This window comes from Erpetoichthys calabaricus, chromosome 4 (genome assembly GCF_900747795.2).
Source record: "Erpetoichthys calabaricus chromosome 4, fErpCal1.3, whole genome shotgun sequence".
NCBI lineage: Eukaryota > Metazoa > Chordata > Cladistia > Polypteriformes > Polypteridae > Erpetoichthys > Erpetoichthys calabaricus.
The window spans coordinates 18647014-18667127 of record NC_041397.2 but is presented as its reverse complement, the minus strand read 5'-3'; the positions used below and the strand labels follow the sequence as shown (position 1 = coordinate 18667127).

Genomic DNA, 20114 nt, shown 5'->3' with positions numbered 1-20114 from the left:
TGATGGCAGGACATCTTCATCTACACGAAAAAAAATTTTGACCATTTCGATAGATATATTTTTTATGATAAATTAAACCTATTTTTAAAATAGATTTTAAATATGATCACAGGTACAGTGTATTCTTCTCAACTAGTTTAGATAACAATTTCAACGCCTCTCTAGATTAGATTTTCTGTGCCATGGTGGTATATAGCCATTACAGAAATATAGCTGGGCAATGCCAGGTACAACAGCTAGATGAAAATAAACCTCATCTGCTCTGATGAGCGATACTTACTATTGATTAGTTTCGATTTTCAGGAGGAAAAAATCGCTATTTAAAGTAGTTATCTGTCTGTGGTGAGGTCCATGTGATACAATTCAGTGACAATGAGTAATCATAACAACAGCTAGAGCAAAAATCATGTGTTTATGATTGTATATTTGATTTAAGTTCATCAGAAAACATCTGCTCAGTCTAAGATATTATAATTGATAATTTGGAAGCACTACAGTTGTGTATATAAAAGGGCTTTACTTCTGAAATATCGGATGTCAATGTTATTATTTTTTATTTTTTGGCTTTTACCCAAGAAGATCAGGATACATTACAATTGTTCATATATATTTTAATTACTTTAGGAAATAAAAACATTTGTCTAATAATAGAAAGGCTAGCCATAACTGAACCTCAGACCTAAAGTTAGATAGTTTAATACAACAATTAAATAAATAAATATAATATTGCACATTTCACAACACATGAATTAACCAAATAGTCAATGTTTGCGCTAGGTGGTACCTTAAGTAAAAATTTTTGGTATTAAAGTAAAAAATAATTGAATAAATTCATGTAATTCCATTTCTGACTTGAAATAATATCATTTTCTTGACTGTCCTAGAGATTATTGTTTTAATTGTGCTTTCAGAGCAAAGCTGTCCTCTGTTTTTAAGCATCTCCAGTTCCATCACCTCTAATCAAAAGTGACATTTAGGACACGAAAGGGCCTATTAGTCTGAATTTACGCCCAGTCTACGGTTTATTTCATCCATTCATATATATTCAGTTCAGGAACTACGGCCATGTGCCACAATTCCCCAAGGGTGATCCGGCTCACAGGATCCTCATTGTTGAGAACCCGAGTGGCTGGACCAGGCCAAGTGGACGCCCACGGTAACACCAGCCTGCAGCAGATAGAGGGTCATTTCTAGAGGGTGGGACTGGACCGTGTGTCTGCCTGGGGGGGTTGCCAACCAGGATTCCGAGCTGTTACATCGTGAAGTGGGTGCGGCAATGCTCTATACCAGTGCATGCTCCCCAACCTGACCTGACCTCATTCATATTTTTTCAGAACTTGCTTATTCCATTGTAAGATCATGGGGAATTGGAACCTAAACTGGAAGGATTCCATACAAGGAAGAAACTGGCCTCTCCATTGCACTCCAGGACTCACATACGTAAATTAGCAAATGTTATCTATAAGTGCTAGCAAGTCAAAGTCAGGTGTCTTGGATGAGGGAGAAAATGAGAGTGTTTGGTGAATGTAGACATTTAGGTAGAATGTGCTAAAATCAAGGTTATAGGAGAAACTGGCTCCTTGGAGCTAACTAATACACCACCATACCAGTCCGCTGTGTATCCCCTTAGCCAAAATAGACTTCTCTACACATTAATCCCCCCTTTTCCTTCAATATTAGGCAAGTATGAAATAGAGATGTAAAAATATATTATTCAAAGGGCTAATAGTTCTTAATCTTGGTGCAGGGGACCAATAGTGACTGCTGGTTTCCATCCCAAGAAGTTTCTTGATTGGAAGCCAATCTCTACTGCTTAATTGAATTTATCGCATGATTGGATGGCTTCTTTCAGCTCTTTCTGTAATCTTGAAAAATGTGGATTTTACTTCTTGGTAAATAACTCTTTTCTACTGGACAATTTCAATTCCTGGTTCAATTTAGATTTATTTGGATGCAATTATGAATGTTTTGGGATTTTAATTACTTCCTTTCCTCCTCAGGAATTAGCTAGATTTTTAGAAATAAGTGGTCTAGTCTCAGGCTTCACTGAATAAATATGAATTTGATTAGATTAGATTGGTTTGAAAATGGAAAGCCAGATAGACATTTAGATTTACTTTATCCAAGGATTAAATCATTTGACTATAATTAAGTTTTAAAGAGGAAAGAGTTTGTCAATTTCAAGTGTCCTTGATCTCCTTTAGAAGGGTAAGTTCTTTGATTTCTTTATCAGAGCTCACATTTTTTGTTTAACTTTCACGTTTCTTGTGTCAATGAAATTATTTTAAATTGTAAATGTTCTTACTATTTTAAAATCCAATTACCTTTACAGAATGATTCAGCACATAAATATTGTTTTTAGTCTTATATTTGTAATGAATACCAGTTTTGAGTAACTTTGAATGATTGAACCACTATTGCTCTGCTAATTATTAAAATAGAAATATATAAAAATGTCATTATTAAGTTTCCTTTTCTTAGTCCTTAACCATATTTTATTTAATAACCAGAACTTTTCCGTCTATCATTCACATTTTATATCTTTTTGGAGCCGACTGTGGTAGCACTGGATGTGAAACAGAGCATCAATGCATCACCAAGCACACTGACATAGAAAATGGACCCAGAGGTGAGAATTTTTTCACAGTCTATTGTTGCTCCCTGTAGATGCCAATTCAATTAGAAAGTTTGTTATGTCCATTCTCCATGAAAACATGTGGTTAAAATGTTTTCAAGGTCAACACTACAAACCATCTGAAGTAAGTAACGCATAAACAAATCTGTTTTTTATAGGCTGAAGATGTACTACAGGCCAAAATCATCATCAGTTTGACAGAATTGTGGTGCAGCCTTGCACACATGTTGTCGTCAGTAGCGGACGTGGACTGGTGTCCAAATCTTTCTTCATAACAAATATTTAACGGATCACTATGAAACTTCTCAATCCATTCATAAACACTCCACCGTGGTAAAGCACTATCTTCATATTGTGCAGTAAGCCTTCAAAGGATCTCAGCCCCAGTACACCTTCAGACCATAAAAAGCAAATCACTGCTGTTCTGCTCTTCTTTGGTGCAAATTAGGAGAGGAGCAGCCATGTTTACACCTAGAAGGTAACAAGAGAAACTGACTGATCAAGGCTGAAACTTTACCACTGTGACCACAGGCACACCATGTTTCCACTTGGGTATGGGGAAAGCCGTACAGCCAACCCAAACAAAATTAACACAAAAGCTTTGATAATTATTGATTTACCAATAAATATTAAAATATAAATTATGCCTAAAGTTTATTTTGAGACTAGAGGGCAAGTCCTTCAAAACCAAACTTGTAGATGGTGGAATTTTCCTAATCTTGCATAATTTGTATGTGCTCCTCCTGTACCTGCACACTTTCCCTAGGAGCTCCACTTTGTTCCTTGGTTTAACAAGAGGCTGTGAACTGAGGTTGGCAGACGACTCTAAACTGCCAGAGTGAGTATGTGAGTAACGGCATTACGGGATGCTTCCTGTCTTGTACCTAATGCTGTCAGAAATGGCTCCAGCTCTAATCTTGAACTAAAGTAAAACAATTGATGCTATGTATTTAGGGGTGTTTGTAATTAATTATAAAGGGATAAATTGTCATCTAATTAAGAAACTTATGGAAGTGGATACCAGCAACCGCAGTGGTTTTAGTGATGCTGCCAAGACAGGCTCTGGCTCACCTGCAACCCTCAACTGGATACATACTGTATATCCTATACATCTTTTCTGTAATATGCTACCGTGGCTGTTCGTTTGTCTGTCTAGGATTTTAAATCAAACCATTTCACCTACTGACCTGAAATTTGGTACACATATACTACATGACCTCTATTATCTGCTTTCGGGGTGATGATTTTATTACTCTTTTTATTTTTATTTTATTTTATTGTAAAATCAACTCTCGGCAGTGTGCAGCAGGGCGGCCGTGCGGCAGATGCGTACAGGCGCCGTTCTCATTCCCTACCACCTTCGCTAATCATTCTTGAGGCAGACTGAAGACTTAAGTGCCAGATTAAGTGAAAGATTAAAGAAAACGTACTAAGTAACTGCAACACAAAAACTAACTTAATCAGTTTTAACGCGAAAAGATGCCGACGAAACAAGAGAAGCAGCGGGCTGCTAGGGTGGAGTAAAGAAGAGCTGCTCAGGAAGCAGCAAGCACATCAACCTCTGAGCAAACGAATGCTGAACGTACAGAGAAAGAGGATGAATACTATGAATGCTCAAGTCAAGTGTATTCACTGCATGTTACCGTGCAGTGCGCCATTACTGGTATATATAATATATATACAGTATATAGGATATATGTATACTACTACACAAACACACATATAAATATATATATATTAATATGGAATATATCCAATATAGGTATGTGTGCATTTTGAAAGTGTAAATTGAAATATGTTAAAAGTGTGATCATAATCATATATAACAGAAAAGTATTATTAAAATTGTTATAAGTGCAGTGCGCCGTTACTGGTATATATATATATAATATATATACAGTATATAGGATATATGTATACTACACACACACACACACACACACATATAAATATATATATATATATATATATATATATATATATATATATATATATATATATATATATATATATATATATATATATATATATTAATATGGAATATATCCAATATAGGTATGTGTGCATTTTGAAAGTGTAAATTGAAATATGTTAAAAGTGTGATCATAATCATATATACCAGATAAGTATTATTAAAATTGTTATAAGTTAATTATTGAATTTTATACCCTTTGTACCACACAGGCTGATACTATTTAATATCACATCCTCCTTCACTAATGGTTAATCTTTTTCCAGTACTGAGCTCAAGCCTTTTGACAGCCCCTCAACATATGCCCAGATGTTTCAAGCTGGCTACATATGCCAATCCAGTCTGTACTGCTAAAGGTTACCCTTGCTTTTATAAAAGTTAGTTTCCGCTCATTATTTTGGATTATCTGTTTAAAGGGGTGCACAACAGAAGTGTCTTAGAGGACTGGGAGAGTGAAAGGCAATAAGGCTCTTTCCAAATCGGTGTTCTTTTCTTTTAATAGTTTACAGTACATGAACTCCCTTCACAATTCATCTGGATTTCTTCATGTCACAAGGAGTTAAGGTTTTGTGCTTATCACCAAAAAATTGCAGTGCAAAACATTAAACAAACAAACATAAAAATGTCATACAATAAAAACAATTATTTTATGGCACCACAGCCTATTAATTCACATATAATACATCCGACGAATAAAAACAGACAGTATCATATGAAAAAAGCTAAAAAGAAGTGAGCTTGCATAGCAATGCAAAAAGAAAAAAAAATAATATTTACAGAAACAAAATCCCTTTGCATCTGAGGGTAATCCTTTTTTTCTTTCTCTTTAGATACATTTTTTCTTTGTTTTCTCCTGACAAGAAATAGTTAAGGTGGGAGGTGTTTTTGAGGAGGACAAAAAAAGCATAAGAAAATCATCTGTGGGATATGTGTGTCTGTGTGTCTTTACATCACATTTACAGATTTCTGGTTTTTTGTTTCTCAATAGTACATAAATAAAGAAAATGTTCATTGCACCAACTGGTGTCATCTCTTCTTTGAGATCAGACCATGTCGATTCAGAATTGGCCTCCTTTTCGGTTTACTCTGCAGGAAAAAGAAAACAACAGAAATCAAATGAGTTATTCCCGCAAGTCAGCTTGTCGTCTGTAACATTTGGAAGCTCTTACTATTCATCCTGGCATTTGCTTTGCCTGTTCATTTCATACATTTGAATTCCATGTGAAGGCTTGTTCGTGATGCTGAACTGAGGATAACAGGATCATGACAGACATCTATCGTCATGTGAAAAACTAAAGACACTCCATGAAATGTTTTTTTTTTCTTTTTGATCATATGGGGGCGTAACAAGATTTGATCTTCATTTAAACAATATCTATGGATAAAAGTGGTACAATATAACAAATATCATGCCACATTTACAATTTTTAGTTCATTGTATAACTTAAATAACTGAAATGCAAATTGGTGGCGCAGTGGGTAGTGCTGCTGCCTTGCAGTTAGGAGACCCGGGTTCGCTTCCTGGGTCCTCCCTGCGTGGAGTTTGCATGTTCTCCCCATGTCTGCATGGGTTTCCTCCCACAGTCCAATTCTGTTGGGACTCACCCAACCCTGCTCTTCGATCGAAGGCTAGTGTGTCAACATAGAGTGCCGTCAGCAATTTGGTTTCCCTTTAAGCACTGGAGGTGTGTCAGGAGGAAACCACAAAGAACATGAGGACAAGACAAAAGTTTGCTGATGAACACCTATACAAAGGCTAGGACTTCTAGAACAGTGTGCTTCAGATAGATGAGGCAAACAGAGGTATTTGGCCACAGTACCAGAAGACATATTGGGTGTAAACCAAAGACAGCTTTTTGACCTGAACAACCTGATACCAACTGTAAAGCATAGTGATGGAAATGTTATGGTTTGGGGCTACTTTATTGCATCAAGGCTTGGGCAGCTTGCCATCACAGAATCCTCTATGAATTCATTATTGTACCGGAGAATGCTTGAGGATAATACGAGACTATCTATCAGAAGATTGAAGCTCAACCCAAAAGCTGACCTTGCAACATGACAATTACCCTAAAGATACCAGTAAACCTACCAAGGTATGGTTGTAAAGAAAGAAATGGATGGTTCTAGAATGGCCAAGTTAAAGCCTGAATCTGAATCCCACCAAGATGCAGTGGGGAGATTTGAAATGGGCTGTGCATACAAGACAGCCCATCAAACATCACACAGCTGAAAGAATTCAGCATAGAGGAGCAGGAAAAACTCCCCCCAGTAGATGTCAGAGACTGCTAGAAAGTTCTAGGAAATGCCTACTTGAGGGGGTAACACCCGCTATTAGTGCCAGGAGGGGGCTTACTTTTCCCACAGATGGAAATGACATATCTGTTCATTATTCATTGAATAAATGATTGCAAAATCTAATTTGAATTGTTTTGTTTCAATTACATCACCTTTATCTAAAGAAACAGTTTAAATGAAGATCAATTTTGTTTTTTAATTTTATTCATTTCATTTGAAGAAAACAACATTCCATACACTCAAGTCACACTTAACAAACCAGAATTCAACCCCTGCATGAGAGAAAGAGAGGAGATTCCTACCAGAGCCTGCTGGTGTGTGCCATAAGCAGACTTCTAATGAAATAAAGGAATATAATTCATTTTCACCATATATTGCATATATATATATATATATATATATATATATATATATATATATATATATATATATATATATGGTTCCAGAATGCTTCAGCCTTTTAATAAATACAACAAATCTAACTTCTGCATTCTAGTTTGTAATTGACAGTAGAGGGATCAAGACTGTGAATTATGACTAACAGCAGAGAAATGTGATCAAGCATTGGTGTCCTCCATTTAACCTTTCCACTTATATATATATATATATATATTTATAAATATATATATATATATATATATATATATATATATATATATATATATATATATATATATATATATATATATATATATGTATATATATATTTATATATATACACTATACTGTATATATATATATATATATATATATATATATATATATATATATATATATATATATATATATATATATACAGTGGTGTGAAAAACTATTTGCCCCCTTCCTGATTTCTTATTCTTTTGCATGTTTGTCACACAAAATGTTTCTGATCATCAAACACATTTAACCATTAGTCAAAAATAACACAAGTAAACACAAAATGCAGTTTGTAAATGGTGGTTTTTATTATTTAGGGAGAAAAAAAAATCCAAACCTACATGGCCCTGTGTGAAAAAGTAATTGCCCCCTGAACCTAATAACTGGTTGGGCCACCCTTAGCAGCAATAACTGCAATCAAGCGTTTGCGATAACTTGCAATGAGTCTTTTACAGCGCTCTGGAGGAATTTTGGCCCACTCATCTTTGCAAAATTGTTGTAATTCAGCTTTATTTGAGGGTTTTCTAGCATGAACCGCCTTTTTAAGGTCATGCCATAGCATCTCAATTGGATTCAGGTCAGGACTTTGACTAGGCCACTCCAAAGTCTTCATTTTGTTTTTCTTCAGCCATTCAGAGGTGGATTTGCTGGTGTGTTTTGGGTCATTGTCCTGTTGCAGCACCCAAGATCGCTTCAGCTTGAGTTGACGAACAGATGGCCGGACATTCTCCTTCAGGATTTTTGGTAGACAGTAGAATTCATGGTTCCATCTATCACAGCAAGCCTTCCAGGTCCTGAAGCAGCAAAACAACCCCAGACCATCACACTACCACCACCATATTTTACTGTTGGTATGATGTTCTTTTTCTGAAATGCTGTGTTCCTTTTACGCCAGATGTAACGGGACATTTGCCTTCCAAAAAGTTCAACTTTTGACTCATCAGTCCACAAGGTATTTTCCCAAAAGTCTTGGCAATCATTGAGATGTTTCTTAGCAAAATTGAGACGAGCCCTAATGTTCCTTTTGCTTAACAGTGGTTTACGTCATGGAAATCTGCCATGCAGGCCGTTTTTGCCCAGTCTCTTTCTTATGGTGGAGTCGTGAACACTGACCTTAATTGAGGCAAGTGAGGCCTGCAGTTTTTTAGACGTTGTCCTGGGGTCTTTTGTGACCTCTCGGATGAGTCGTCTCTGCGCTCTTGGGGTAATTTTGGTCGGCCGGCCACTCCTGGGAAGGTTCACCACTGTTCCATGTTTTTGCCATTTGTGGATAATGGCTCTCACTGTGGTTCGCTGGAGTCCCAAAGCTTTAGAAATGGCTTTATAACCTTTACCAGACTGATAGATCTCAATTACTTCTGTTCTCATTTGTTCCTGAATTTCTTTGGATCTTGGCATGATGTCTAGCTTTTGAGGTGCTTTTGGTCTACTTCTCTGTGTCAGGCAGCTCCTATTTAAGTGATTTCTTGATTGAAACAGGTGTGGCAGTAATCAGGCCTGGGGGTGGCTACGGAAATTGAACTCAGGTGTGATACACCACAGTTAGGTTATTTTTTAACAAGGGGGCAATTACTTTTTCACACAGGGCCATGTAGGTTTGGATTTTTTTTCTCCCTAAATAATAAAAACCATCATTTAAAAACTGCATTTAGTGTTTACTTGTGTTATATTTGACTAATGGTTAAATGTGTTTGATGATCAGAAACATTTTGTGTGACAAACATGCAAAAGAATAAGAAATCAGGAAGGGGGCAAATAGTTTTTCACACCACTGTATATATTGCATTCATCCTTCTGCTTCTAACATCACTTTGAATTTCATTACCTATATTTCCACTAGCCTTCTGTCTTTTTTATATTCAGATGTCACACACTCATTCATCTGTCAATTTAATACCATTTTCAACTTCCCTCCTTTAACTCCTTCCTTCCTTTTGTATTGACATCCCACTTCTTTTTATTGTCTTATGTCTGTTTCCTCATCTCCTCACACCAAAAAGCTTTTGACCTTAGTGCCTTCTATTGTGTACCAGAATGGAAAACAAATGGCGAAAGGGGTATCTACCTATACACCATATTTCATATCTATCTATCTATCTATCTATCTATCTATCTATCTATCTATCTATCTATCTATCTATCTATCTATCTATCTATCTATCTATCTATCTATCTATCTATCTATCTATCTATCTATCTATCTATCTATTATATAGTGCCTTTCCTATCTATCTATCTATCTATCTATCTATCTATCTATCTATCTATCTATCTATCTATCTATCTATCTGTCTGTCTGTCTGTCTGTCTGTCTGTCTGTCTGTCTGTCTGTCTGTCTGTCTGTCTGTCTGTCTGTCTACTGTATCTTGATGAAATTAGTGTTTCAGAAACTAATCAGTGTGAAAGGTTGAAGCCTCTGTGCATTTTCTTAGATTTTTTTAATGGTTGGAAATAGAATCCTTGAGAGTTTGCTTTATTTTTGGCATAATCAAAAAATAACTGCATGACAGAAATGTCCTGTTAGGACAAGCTAAACTAGAAAAACTGAAAACAAGGAGAAACAAAGAAAAAATCTCATGGTGACTAATGCACTGCTACTGTCCAAAGTTCTGATTAAAAGCTGACTGCAACTTGAATGTACCTACTGATTAACATGAAATGTGGAGAGTGGGACAGCACTGTGTATGACAGCATGGCAGGGGTGTGAAATGGTGCTGAACTGATAATTATAGGAAAATATTGATGTGTGTCAGTCATGAAATTGGTTATTGCTGGACATTTCGATTAGTTTCATTTTTAATTAAGTGTGGAATTGGAGGAGTGACATGGAAAAGTAGCGGTGGTTAAGTTTTAAACTTTGTATTTAATAATATTTGTTGGGGTAAGAGGTGTAGTTAAGAAAATTAATTTGAAGAATGGGAACAATGTGTGTTTATACATATTTAGTGTTGGAAATGCAGTTTTATTTAACATGTAAGGCTTGTATATTAAGGTAATATTTTTTAATTATTATACTTGTTATTTGAATAAATCTATCTATCTATCTGTCTGTCTGTACTATATATAGTGCTGCTAGTGACCAGGCTGGGATTTAACAAACTCCAACATCTTCTATATCTAATAAGGTTGTTTTTTTTGTATGTTAAAAGGCTTTTTAGATTAGGAAACATATGAAAATGTTCTAGTAAAAAAGAGTCGACTTTCAGGTTTGAGGTATGGAAACACCTTTAACCTTTTCATTATAATCTTCCCGACAATCTGTACAAGTAACCTTGCAATTATTCTGCAGTGATTTAGCCTGCTCGTTATACTTTCTGTATATGTGATGCTGTGAGTAACGATGCGAGGCAGCAATCGATAAAGAGATTACAAAACTGCAGTTAGCCTCTGCTACCTCTATGGAGCCTTTTAATAAATACAACAAATCTAACTTCTGCATTCCAGTTTGTAATTGACAGTAGTGGGATCAAGACTGTGAATTATGACTAACAGCAGAGAAATGGGATCAAGCATCGGTGTCCTCCATTCAACCTTTCCATTTACCAGCTGTCGTGTGACAGAAATGAAGAATTTACTGCAAATAACTTGCGAAAAGGAAACAAATAACTGTTACATGTAAAAACAGAATGCATTTGCAAAAAAAAAAAAAAAAAGCTCTAATTGGTTTCAGGGATGACATTTCTTTTTAATAAACCTTTGAGCAGAGCCTAACCAATTGTGTGTAAAATCTCATTGTGAACTATAAATCTCCATCTCCTGAAGCTCTACTGTAAGTGTTTTTGTTTCACTAGTTTTTACTGTACCCTGAGCAATTACATAATGTACCCCTACTTCAGCTGAGCTACTCTATTTCAAGGTAAAATATTTTATAATAGGGCGGCACGGTGGCGCAGTGGTAGCGCTGCTGCCTCGCAGTTAGGAGACCCGGGTTCGCTTCCTGGGTCCTCCCTGCGTGGAGTTTGCATGTTCTCCCCGTGTCTGCGTGGGTTTCCTCCCACAGTCCAAAGACATGCAGGTTAGGTGGATTGGTGATTCTAAATTGGCCCTAGTGTGTGCTTGGTGTGTGGGTGTGTGTGTGTGTGTCCTGCGGTGGGTTGGCACCCTGCCCGGGATTGGTTCCTGCCTTGTGCCCTGTGTTGGCTGGGATTGGCTCCAGCAGACCCCCGTGACCCTGTGTTCGGATTCAGCGGGTTGGAAAATGGATGGATGGATATTTTATAATCAATAGTTGTAGTAGATCTATGTCAAGCTAGAATACTCGGTCTGCCTTTTATGTACCAAAAGTAAAAATAATAAAGTCATTCTGAATAGAATCTCGTAGGTGCTGTCAGCCCCAATAAGCACAACAGCATAACTAGATAACAATGTGTTTTGAAGACTTTTGCATCCTCCTTTTAAAAAATATGAATAGAATTTCCCCGTACTTTCAAAAGGCTGATTATTTCTTTTTCTGTCTATCAAGGCCAATGTGTTTTCAGTGGAGAATTCATTAAACTTACATAGTAGTAGAACGCTTCTGATTTATTTTATCTTGACAGAGGAATACAAGGAGACATTTAAGGAATCAACTAAGACATAATAGCCAGAATGGAATCAAAAGGATGTTAGCCCTGAAATCAATGTCAGCCATTGTCTCTCTCCTTTACATCACTCAGAACATGACAATGCTGACGGCTTGGTAATATGTCTCTGGCTTAACATACTTACACAATTCTCCAGGATACTGGCCCTGGCTGTTTGTTCCCATGTGTCCTTGATCCAGGAGGTCGGTGATGTTACGCTGATGTGGCAGCCTGGTTGCCTCGCCTTTCCGAGGTCCCGTTGATCCCTTTGAAGATGATGTCCCTGAAGAACTGTGTCCCCCTGGGGAAGGGAAGCTTGGCTTACTGTATGGGACTAATGCTTCTTCTACAAATAAAACAAAACAAAAGCTTCAGTCAGCTATGAGAAATGGGGCAGAAAGTCTATAAAGTGTATAAAATCTAGGGGTAGCTGGTGATTTTTTACTAAATGTATCCATTACAACTTCAGAATAAACTTAATGTAGAAACTAGAGACCTAATGCTTTGAAAAAGACTACCAGTGTTAATAAAAAAAGAAGCCATATTTGGGTGCCGACGTTATTGCTTTTATTATAGTATAACATTCACATCCATCCATCCACTTTCCAACCCGCTGAATCCGAGCACAGGGTCACGGGGGTCCGCTGGAGCCAATCCCAGCCAATACAGGGCACAAGGCAGGAACCAATCCTGGGCAGGGTGCCTACCCACCACAGACATTCACAGTATATTGGTAATATTAGCCAGGCTATTACAAATGGCGAAAGGTATATCTACCTATACATATTTCATATCTATCTATCTATCTATCTATCTATCTATCTATCTATCTATCTATCTATCTATCTATCTATCTATCTATCTATCTATCTATCTATCTATCTATCTATCTATCTATCTATCTATCTATCTATCTATCTATCTATCTGGCTATTACTAGCATACATTTAAAGGGGTGGCATGTGGCACAGTGGTACATTTGTTAGAATTGCTACCTCATGGATCCAGTAGTCGAGGTTCAAATCCTGCACCTGTATGTGTGTAGTTTGCACATCCTGTGTGTATCTGTGCGTTTTTTATTTCCAAGGAAAACTGAAGTTGGCAACGGGGTCAAAACTTTGTTATCAAGTAAATTCTCGAACCGGATTCTACAATGTTCAAAATGTCAAGATAAGATGATTTTAGCACGATGTCAGTACGTGTGTCTGTGAAAAATTGTAAAAATTTTAAAATGACAATGCGGGCGCTGCATTGGTCAGTCGTGGTGAGAAAGGAGCTGAGCCGCAAGGCGAAGCTCTCAATTTACCAGTCGATCTATGTTCCTACCCTCACCTATGGTCATGAACTATGGGCAGTGACCGAAAGAACGAGATCGCGAATACAAGCGGCTGAAATGAGTTTCCTCCGCAGGGTGTCTGGGCTTTCCCTTAAAGATAGTGTGAGAAGCTCAGTCATCTGGGAGAGGCTCAGAGTAGAGCCGCTGCTCCTCCGCAATGAGAGGAGTCAGATGAGGTGGCTCGGGCATCTAATCAGGATGCCTCCTGGATGCCTCCCTGGTGAGGTGTTCCGGGCACGTCCGACCGGGAGGAGGCCCCGGGGAAGACCCAGGACATGCTGGAGGGACTATGTCTCTCGACTGGCCTGGGAACGCCTTGGGATTCTCCCGGAAGAGCTAGAAGAAGTGGCCGGGGAGAGGGAAGTCTGGGCATCTCTGCTCAAGCTGCTGCCCCCGCGACCCGACTTCGGATAAGCGGGAGACAATGGATGGATGGATGGAATTTTCAATAAAAAATTAGGCTTTTTTGTGTTGTGTAGAGCTCCTGGATGACCGCATATTAGCGTCACATGTATGCATTCAAGAAACAACCTAAGGGCTACTCTTCTGCTGTAGTTCTACTCCTGAATAAGAGTTGGCGCTGTCAGCTAACGTCTCTCCTCTTTTTTAATCTGCAGATACAATGATCAAGAGAGTCATGATATCTCTTCCAGTTTCCAGTTGCCAGGACTCTCCCGTTCCTCTCCATTGACCCTTAACTGGCTCCTCCGCCATCTGTCAACAGTTTGCTGCTAGACTCACGTCTGGAAGGTGTTATTTTGAAAATGAATGTTAATCCATTTGTTATTTTGTGTTTGCCTACAGGGTGCCACAAATCTTTATGCTCTCTCTGCCTTTATATTACTTTAGTAAAGATCAGTGTTTCCCAACCTTTTTTCTTGGGTGGCACACTTTTTGTAACCAAAAAAACCAAGGCACACTACTGTCTTACTAAACTCTGTCACACACGTGTGATTGGGAAGCAGCTAGAGGGACTGAATAATAGTAGTACCACACCAGACCAGGGGGTGGCGAGCTTCCCCAACTCTCTCTCGCAATCCTCTGCAGACCATCCATGGGAAATCCCACCAGGTTCCGGCGCTATTGCGGACATCACTTCTGGTCCAGAGGACGTCACTTCCTGTAGTGGCCTTTATAGCCACCATGATCTCACTGTCAAATCAGTTCTGTTTTGGACGTTGTACCATTCACAACTAATCAAAATTACCCATTTTTGCAGCCAGGGATATTATACGGGTGGATGCCCCAAACCTTTGATGTTACCTGTGTCTTATTGTGACAACATAAACATATTGTATCTCATACATGTGCGCAACTGTCTGAAGGGGTGGAACTACTGGAGAAGCCAGTAACCAAGCAGCTCTGAGATCAGCATTCACAGACACGGCACTCAGTGAGAACTCTGCTGGCATGTGCCAGCTGCTTCGTCCTTATTCCCACCCCTCTCTGTCTCAGAGGCAACTTGTATGCTCACTATTGACCAGCTCTTTGAGACTTGTTGACGACCCACACAGCCATGCAGATGAACTCTAGCAGCCTGGAGATGTGTCTGAAGTTCTCAAAGTGCTGAGACTGCAGCATAGCAATCATGGAGCTGCTTTTATGCCAGCTTCTCCAGGTAGTCCTGTCCTCCTCAGTCAGGTCTCGACTACCAGAGAAGCTTGTCCCGCTCAGGTTCAGACCCAGGTTACGCTACCCTATTATTTCCATGGCACACCTGGGTACCTCACATGGTGCACCACTGTGCTGTGGCACACTGGTTGAAAAACACTGGCAAAGATGCATGGTAATTCTAATGGGTTTGGCCCCGAGTTATGATGTATTACTGTCTTAATGATGAAGCAATCCAAGCGAAATAAAGATCACAGTATTCCTGGGTAAATGTACGAACAAGTGAGGCATGGCGTTCTTTTTAACTTATTTGTGAATGAACTGGATGACCATGAGATCAGTGTAGGTTATTTCCAGCAAGATGAGGCAACCTGGCTCGCACCATGGCACAAATTGAACTGTTCTTTGGCAGTCGGGTCATTCCTAAGGGCCTATGGCCACCTCGTTTCCCAGACTTGTCACCTCCGGATTTCTTCCTTTGAGGAGCACTGAAAGGAAAAGTGTACAAGAACAAGCCTCATACACTGGAACAATTAGAGCGAAACATTGAACAGGAAATTGCTGCCATCAACCCTACAATACTTGTGGATACCTTTACCAATATGGAGCGGCGTGTCGATTTGTGTTTGCAAGAAGAAATTAATTCATTTACAGATCTATGAAGATATGCGCTGTATTTATTTTGTTTTTATTGCTTCATCATTATGTGAGTAGCACATCATAACTCAGGGGCCCCGCCATTTAGAATCTCCCTATAAAACATTTAAGAACAACCACTTCTGTATTGCAAAAAATGAAATCCGAGCAAATCAAAGCAACTGAAAAGTTTTTATATCAAGCCATGAATTTTGTTTCCTTTATTGGAGGGTTTATTTGATTTATCACAAAATTTGTATTTAAAACTATTTAGCTTTTTTTTAAGATATCTTGTCAAGAACATTTTCCTTATCCCATTGTCCGATTTTTTTTTTTTTTTTTCAAAAAAAAAAGGCAAAGCAAATTTTATTTAGGAAAAAAAAAATCTTCTGATGCGATAAGAACAATATCTGATGATGATACTGTAGTTCATGAAACAAATTTCACCAAGCATGTTTATTGAACAAATATTTTTACCAGAAAATTTTGATACACAGCAATTAAATTTTAATTGATTTACAGACAGTTTTGTCAAAGAAAGTTCTTGATTTTTGTTTGTTTCTAACTACTATCTGCTCTGGTGAACAGATATAATACAGCAGCTTTATGTGTAAATTGGGACACTCAACAGCTCAACGATTAACAACTGCTGTTTCAGAAGTTCAATAAACAGGGAGAGGCTGACATCTTACAGCCAATTCCTGTTGCTATGAAATGTCTCCGTTAACAGTCGCTACACAGATGATCTTAAAACTGCTCAGCTCCTGTAACAAGATTTTAAACACTGCGGTTTATAGATTTTTTTTCATTCGATTTGCTGCCTTAGAAAATTTGAGGTAGGTTGAAATTCTGCAAAATAATGAAAAAAAAATGTAATCAGAGGTGCTATCTTGGCTTACTTTTATACAACAAGTTTACAGAATTTTATTCTGTTTGCAGATTTCACTCAATTATCTTTATTAAATGAATGACATTTACATTTAAATGTATTATTGTTTTTTCTAACGTTAATTAAAAATGTGCCACTGTTAATTTAAATAAAATGAACAGTTGATCTATCTGATTTCTGCATAGCATAGTGGATTACTGAATAATTTTTAAAGGAAATGTCTCTCAACATGTAAAATTTTCTAAACTACACATTGCTATCAGATGTTCGAAACTAGCATCACAGTGCACTCACATGCAAGAATGATTTCACATAAAGAAATTCATGAACACAAAAGTGTTTTAACAAAATTAGAACAGAGCCACACATATTACTATTTATCTATTGTACAGTGCTGGTTGAAGCCGATTTGGAGCCCTAGGCAGCGGGGTGGGACATCGCCTCTCGTTGTCTATAATAGATAGATAGATAGATAGATAGATAGATAGATAGATAGATAGATAGATAGATAGATAGATAGATAGATAGATAGTAAAGGCACTATATAACAGATAGATAGATAGATAGATAGATAGATAGATAGATAGATAGATAGATAGATAGATAGATAGATAGATAGATAGATAGATAGATAGTAAAGGCACTATATAATAGATAGATAGATAGATAGATAGATAGATAGATAGATAGATAGATAGATAGATAGATAGATAGATAGATAGATAGATAGATAGATATGAAAGGCACTAGGGGGAGCAGCCCTGGATGGTGCAATACCTCCCCTGGATGCTAGATGGCCATCCCCCTGGGTTGGAGTGGTGCCTCGGTTTCCTGTTGGGCTCCATGGGAATTGGAGTTGGGTGCAGCCCTGTTGGGTCCCGCAGGCAGCGTCAGGGGGTGCTGCAGCTGGGACGCCTGAGCCCGTATAGGCGACGTATTCACCACACCCGGAAGTGCAGCCGGAACACAGCAATCAAGCACCTGGAGCACTTCTGAGTGAACTATAAAATGGGCCAGCAGCCACCACTCCGGCAGTCAGAATCGGGAGGAGGAGGACGAGGTTGCCAGGGAGGAGTGGTGGAGGAAGAGAAAGAGCGCTGTATCGTGTGTGTTTGTGTTTGGGATTACGGGGAAGACGTGCCACACAGGTGAAGAAAAATAAAAGTCTTTTGTGTTTTTACACGTGCCTCCGTGTGAGTCTGTGCCAGGTTGGGTGCAATATAGCGACTTTGTTACAACAGATAGATAGATAGATAGATAGATAGATAGATAGATAGATAGATAGATAGATAGATAGATAGATAGATAGATAGATAGATAGATAGATAGATAGATAGATAGATAGAACTTTATATGACCCCAGGGGGAATTTTGCAGTTTGTAGAAGCTCAAGAAAGAAAGAAAGAAAGAAAGAAAGAAAGAAAGAAAGAAAGAAAGAAAGAACGAAAGAAAGAACGAAAGAAAGAAAGTATACAAAGCGGAAATTGGTGCACTTCAGAGTCGTTAGGAGTTAAATACAGCAGGGTGCTGTATAAAGAGATTACAGACTTAAAACCTTGTGTATATATTGGCAATTCAACTAAATCTCCCTCCCCGGGGAGAAGCCATTACATTTTATAGTACAGTGAATTAGTACGTTTAGTGAATTTTTTCCACTTGTAAATTTGGATATAATTTACTTAATGTAAATCTGTACCATCACATTCACAGACTGCATACACCAAAACTTTCAAATGTCCTTTATAAAATTACTGTGGAAAAACTGTAGTACTAGGGTGTTGTACCGTGTTAGCCATTATGAATGTAGAGAAAAGCCAAGCAAAATGACCCCTTTTATTGGCTAACTAAAAAGATTACAATATGTAAGCTTTCAAGGCAACTTAGGCCCCTTCTTCAGGCAAGATGGAAAAACTGGAAAATTATACTTCTCTTACCTTTGAGGAAATGGTACTTTAATACATTTAAAGTCTGAATTTATTTATTGTAGAGAACACAAATTTTGTAATTTCATCCGGAGTTTAAAATTAATATATAACAGTTGCCCAAAAAATGTTGCCATATTTGATTTTCTCTTTTTTTTAAAGGTAAATTTGTCAGGAAATTTAGACTTTCCTTGATATTGAACAGCATGCACTAATTTGTTTTAACTTATAAAAATCCATTTACAAAGCATTAATGATTTGTTTTTTAAATCAGGAATACATTCGGTGCGACCTCAACTAGTGAATATATTTTATATTTGTATTTAAAGCCAATGAGCAAAAATCAAAAATGCCCCAAGTTCGAAACTGTTAGGTAAGTCCCCAAACACATTTGACTGTTATGATATGTACATTTTCTAACTTGTTTCTTTCTGTATTTGTTAATGCATATTATCGTCATAAAATTTTGGGCTGATGTGCGTCACAGTTGATGGGCAAATGATGAAGTTCATCTACCTGATACAAGTGCTTGCTTATGGTGTCTTCTAAGGTCATCATTGCGCTCCATTGACCCTCCACGTTCCTGGCCATGCCTTTGCCTCTCAAGTGATGTTCTAGTTTGGCGCTCCAATGAACTCTTGTCTTCTAAGTTGGAGACTTGTTGTCTTTCGAGGGAGCTTGCTTTCTTTTCTGTAGGCCCCCCTGTGCTTCCTGTCCTCTGCCCAGAACTAGAATGTAATCTAGACACTTGACAAGGAGGTGGATCTGGAGGTGGAGGGAGATCTATAAAAAAAGATAATCCAAAATTATAATCATTTAACTTGTTTGAGAATGATCATTTTCATTACTTAATTTCTTAGATATACAGTATATCCTTTTTTTCTAACCTGCTCAATCCAGACTAGAATAATAGGGGGTTTTGGGTTTGGGAGCCAATTCTATTTAGCAAAGGGCGCAAGGCAGAAACAAACCCTGGATAGGGTGCCACTCCATCGTAGGCTGAACACACACACATACAAGTCACCCGTACACCAAACACACACTAGGGCCAATTTAGGGTCGTGAATTCACCTAACCTGCATTTCTTTGGACAGTGGGAGGAAACCGTATCAAGGGAAAGAACTACACTAGTTCTTTCATGGGGTGTCAGAGGCCTCTCTGATATGGAAGTAATGTCGAGGATTAAAATACCACTGTTTGAAAGTTGCTGATGGTGGCTGGAGTTGCGATGCAATTTAGTACAAAAAGTAAATGGAAACTTTAAAGGAAAGTCAAAGGATCATTTCAATGGACAAGAATTTAGCATTAGAAGGTAGGAAATTGATGAAACCAGGGCCACATTGACCTCAGCTGTCACCCCATGATCCAATAAATATCACACTCCATTTAAGCATCCTTTTTTGGAGCAACTATGCAAGTACGGGTCACTTCTGCATGTGTATGGCACTAGCACACAGACTCACATGTGGCAACTGTCTGTATCACCTATGCCCATAGGTCCCCCTGCTTCAGGGGAGAATTCACTTTTGGTTAAGCACAATAATACTCCTTCCTTACCAGGTAGGAATATTCCATATTTTAATTTCAGTCCTGCCTATGGTATCAGCAAGCATA

At 38.0% G+C, this 20114-nt stretch overlaps 1 protein-coding gene across 4 annotated transcripts in view; it reads right to left on the bottom strand.

The window, feature by feature from the left end:
* Positions 1–5089: 5089 nt before the first annotated feature.
* Positions 5090–20114, bottom strand: part of robo2 (roundabout, axon guidance receptor, homolog 2 (Drosophila)) — an 837757-nt gene continuing 822732 nt past the window's right edge. For all 4 annotated transcript variants that reach the window (XM_051926308.1, XM_051926309.1, XM_051926310.1 and 1 more), the window contains 3 exons: positions 19017–19283; positions 12252–12452; positions 5090–5693 (listed from right to left, as the gene is read on the bottom strand). In XM_051926308.1, coding sequence (XP_051782268.1) covers positions 5692–5693; positions 12252–12452; positions 19017–19283 — 470 coding nt within the window. In that variant the 3' untranslated portion in view covers positions 5090–5691. The remainder of the gene's footprint in view (positions 5694–12251; positions 12453–19016; positions 19284–20114) is intronic.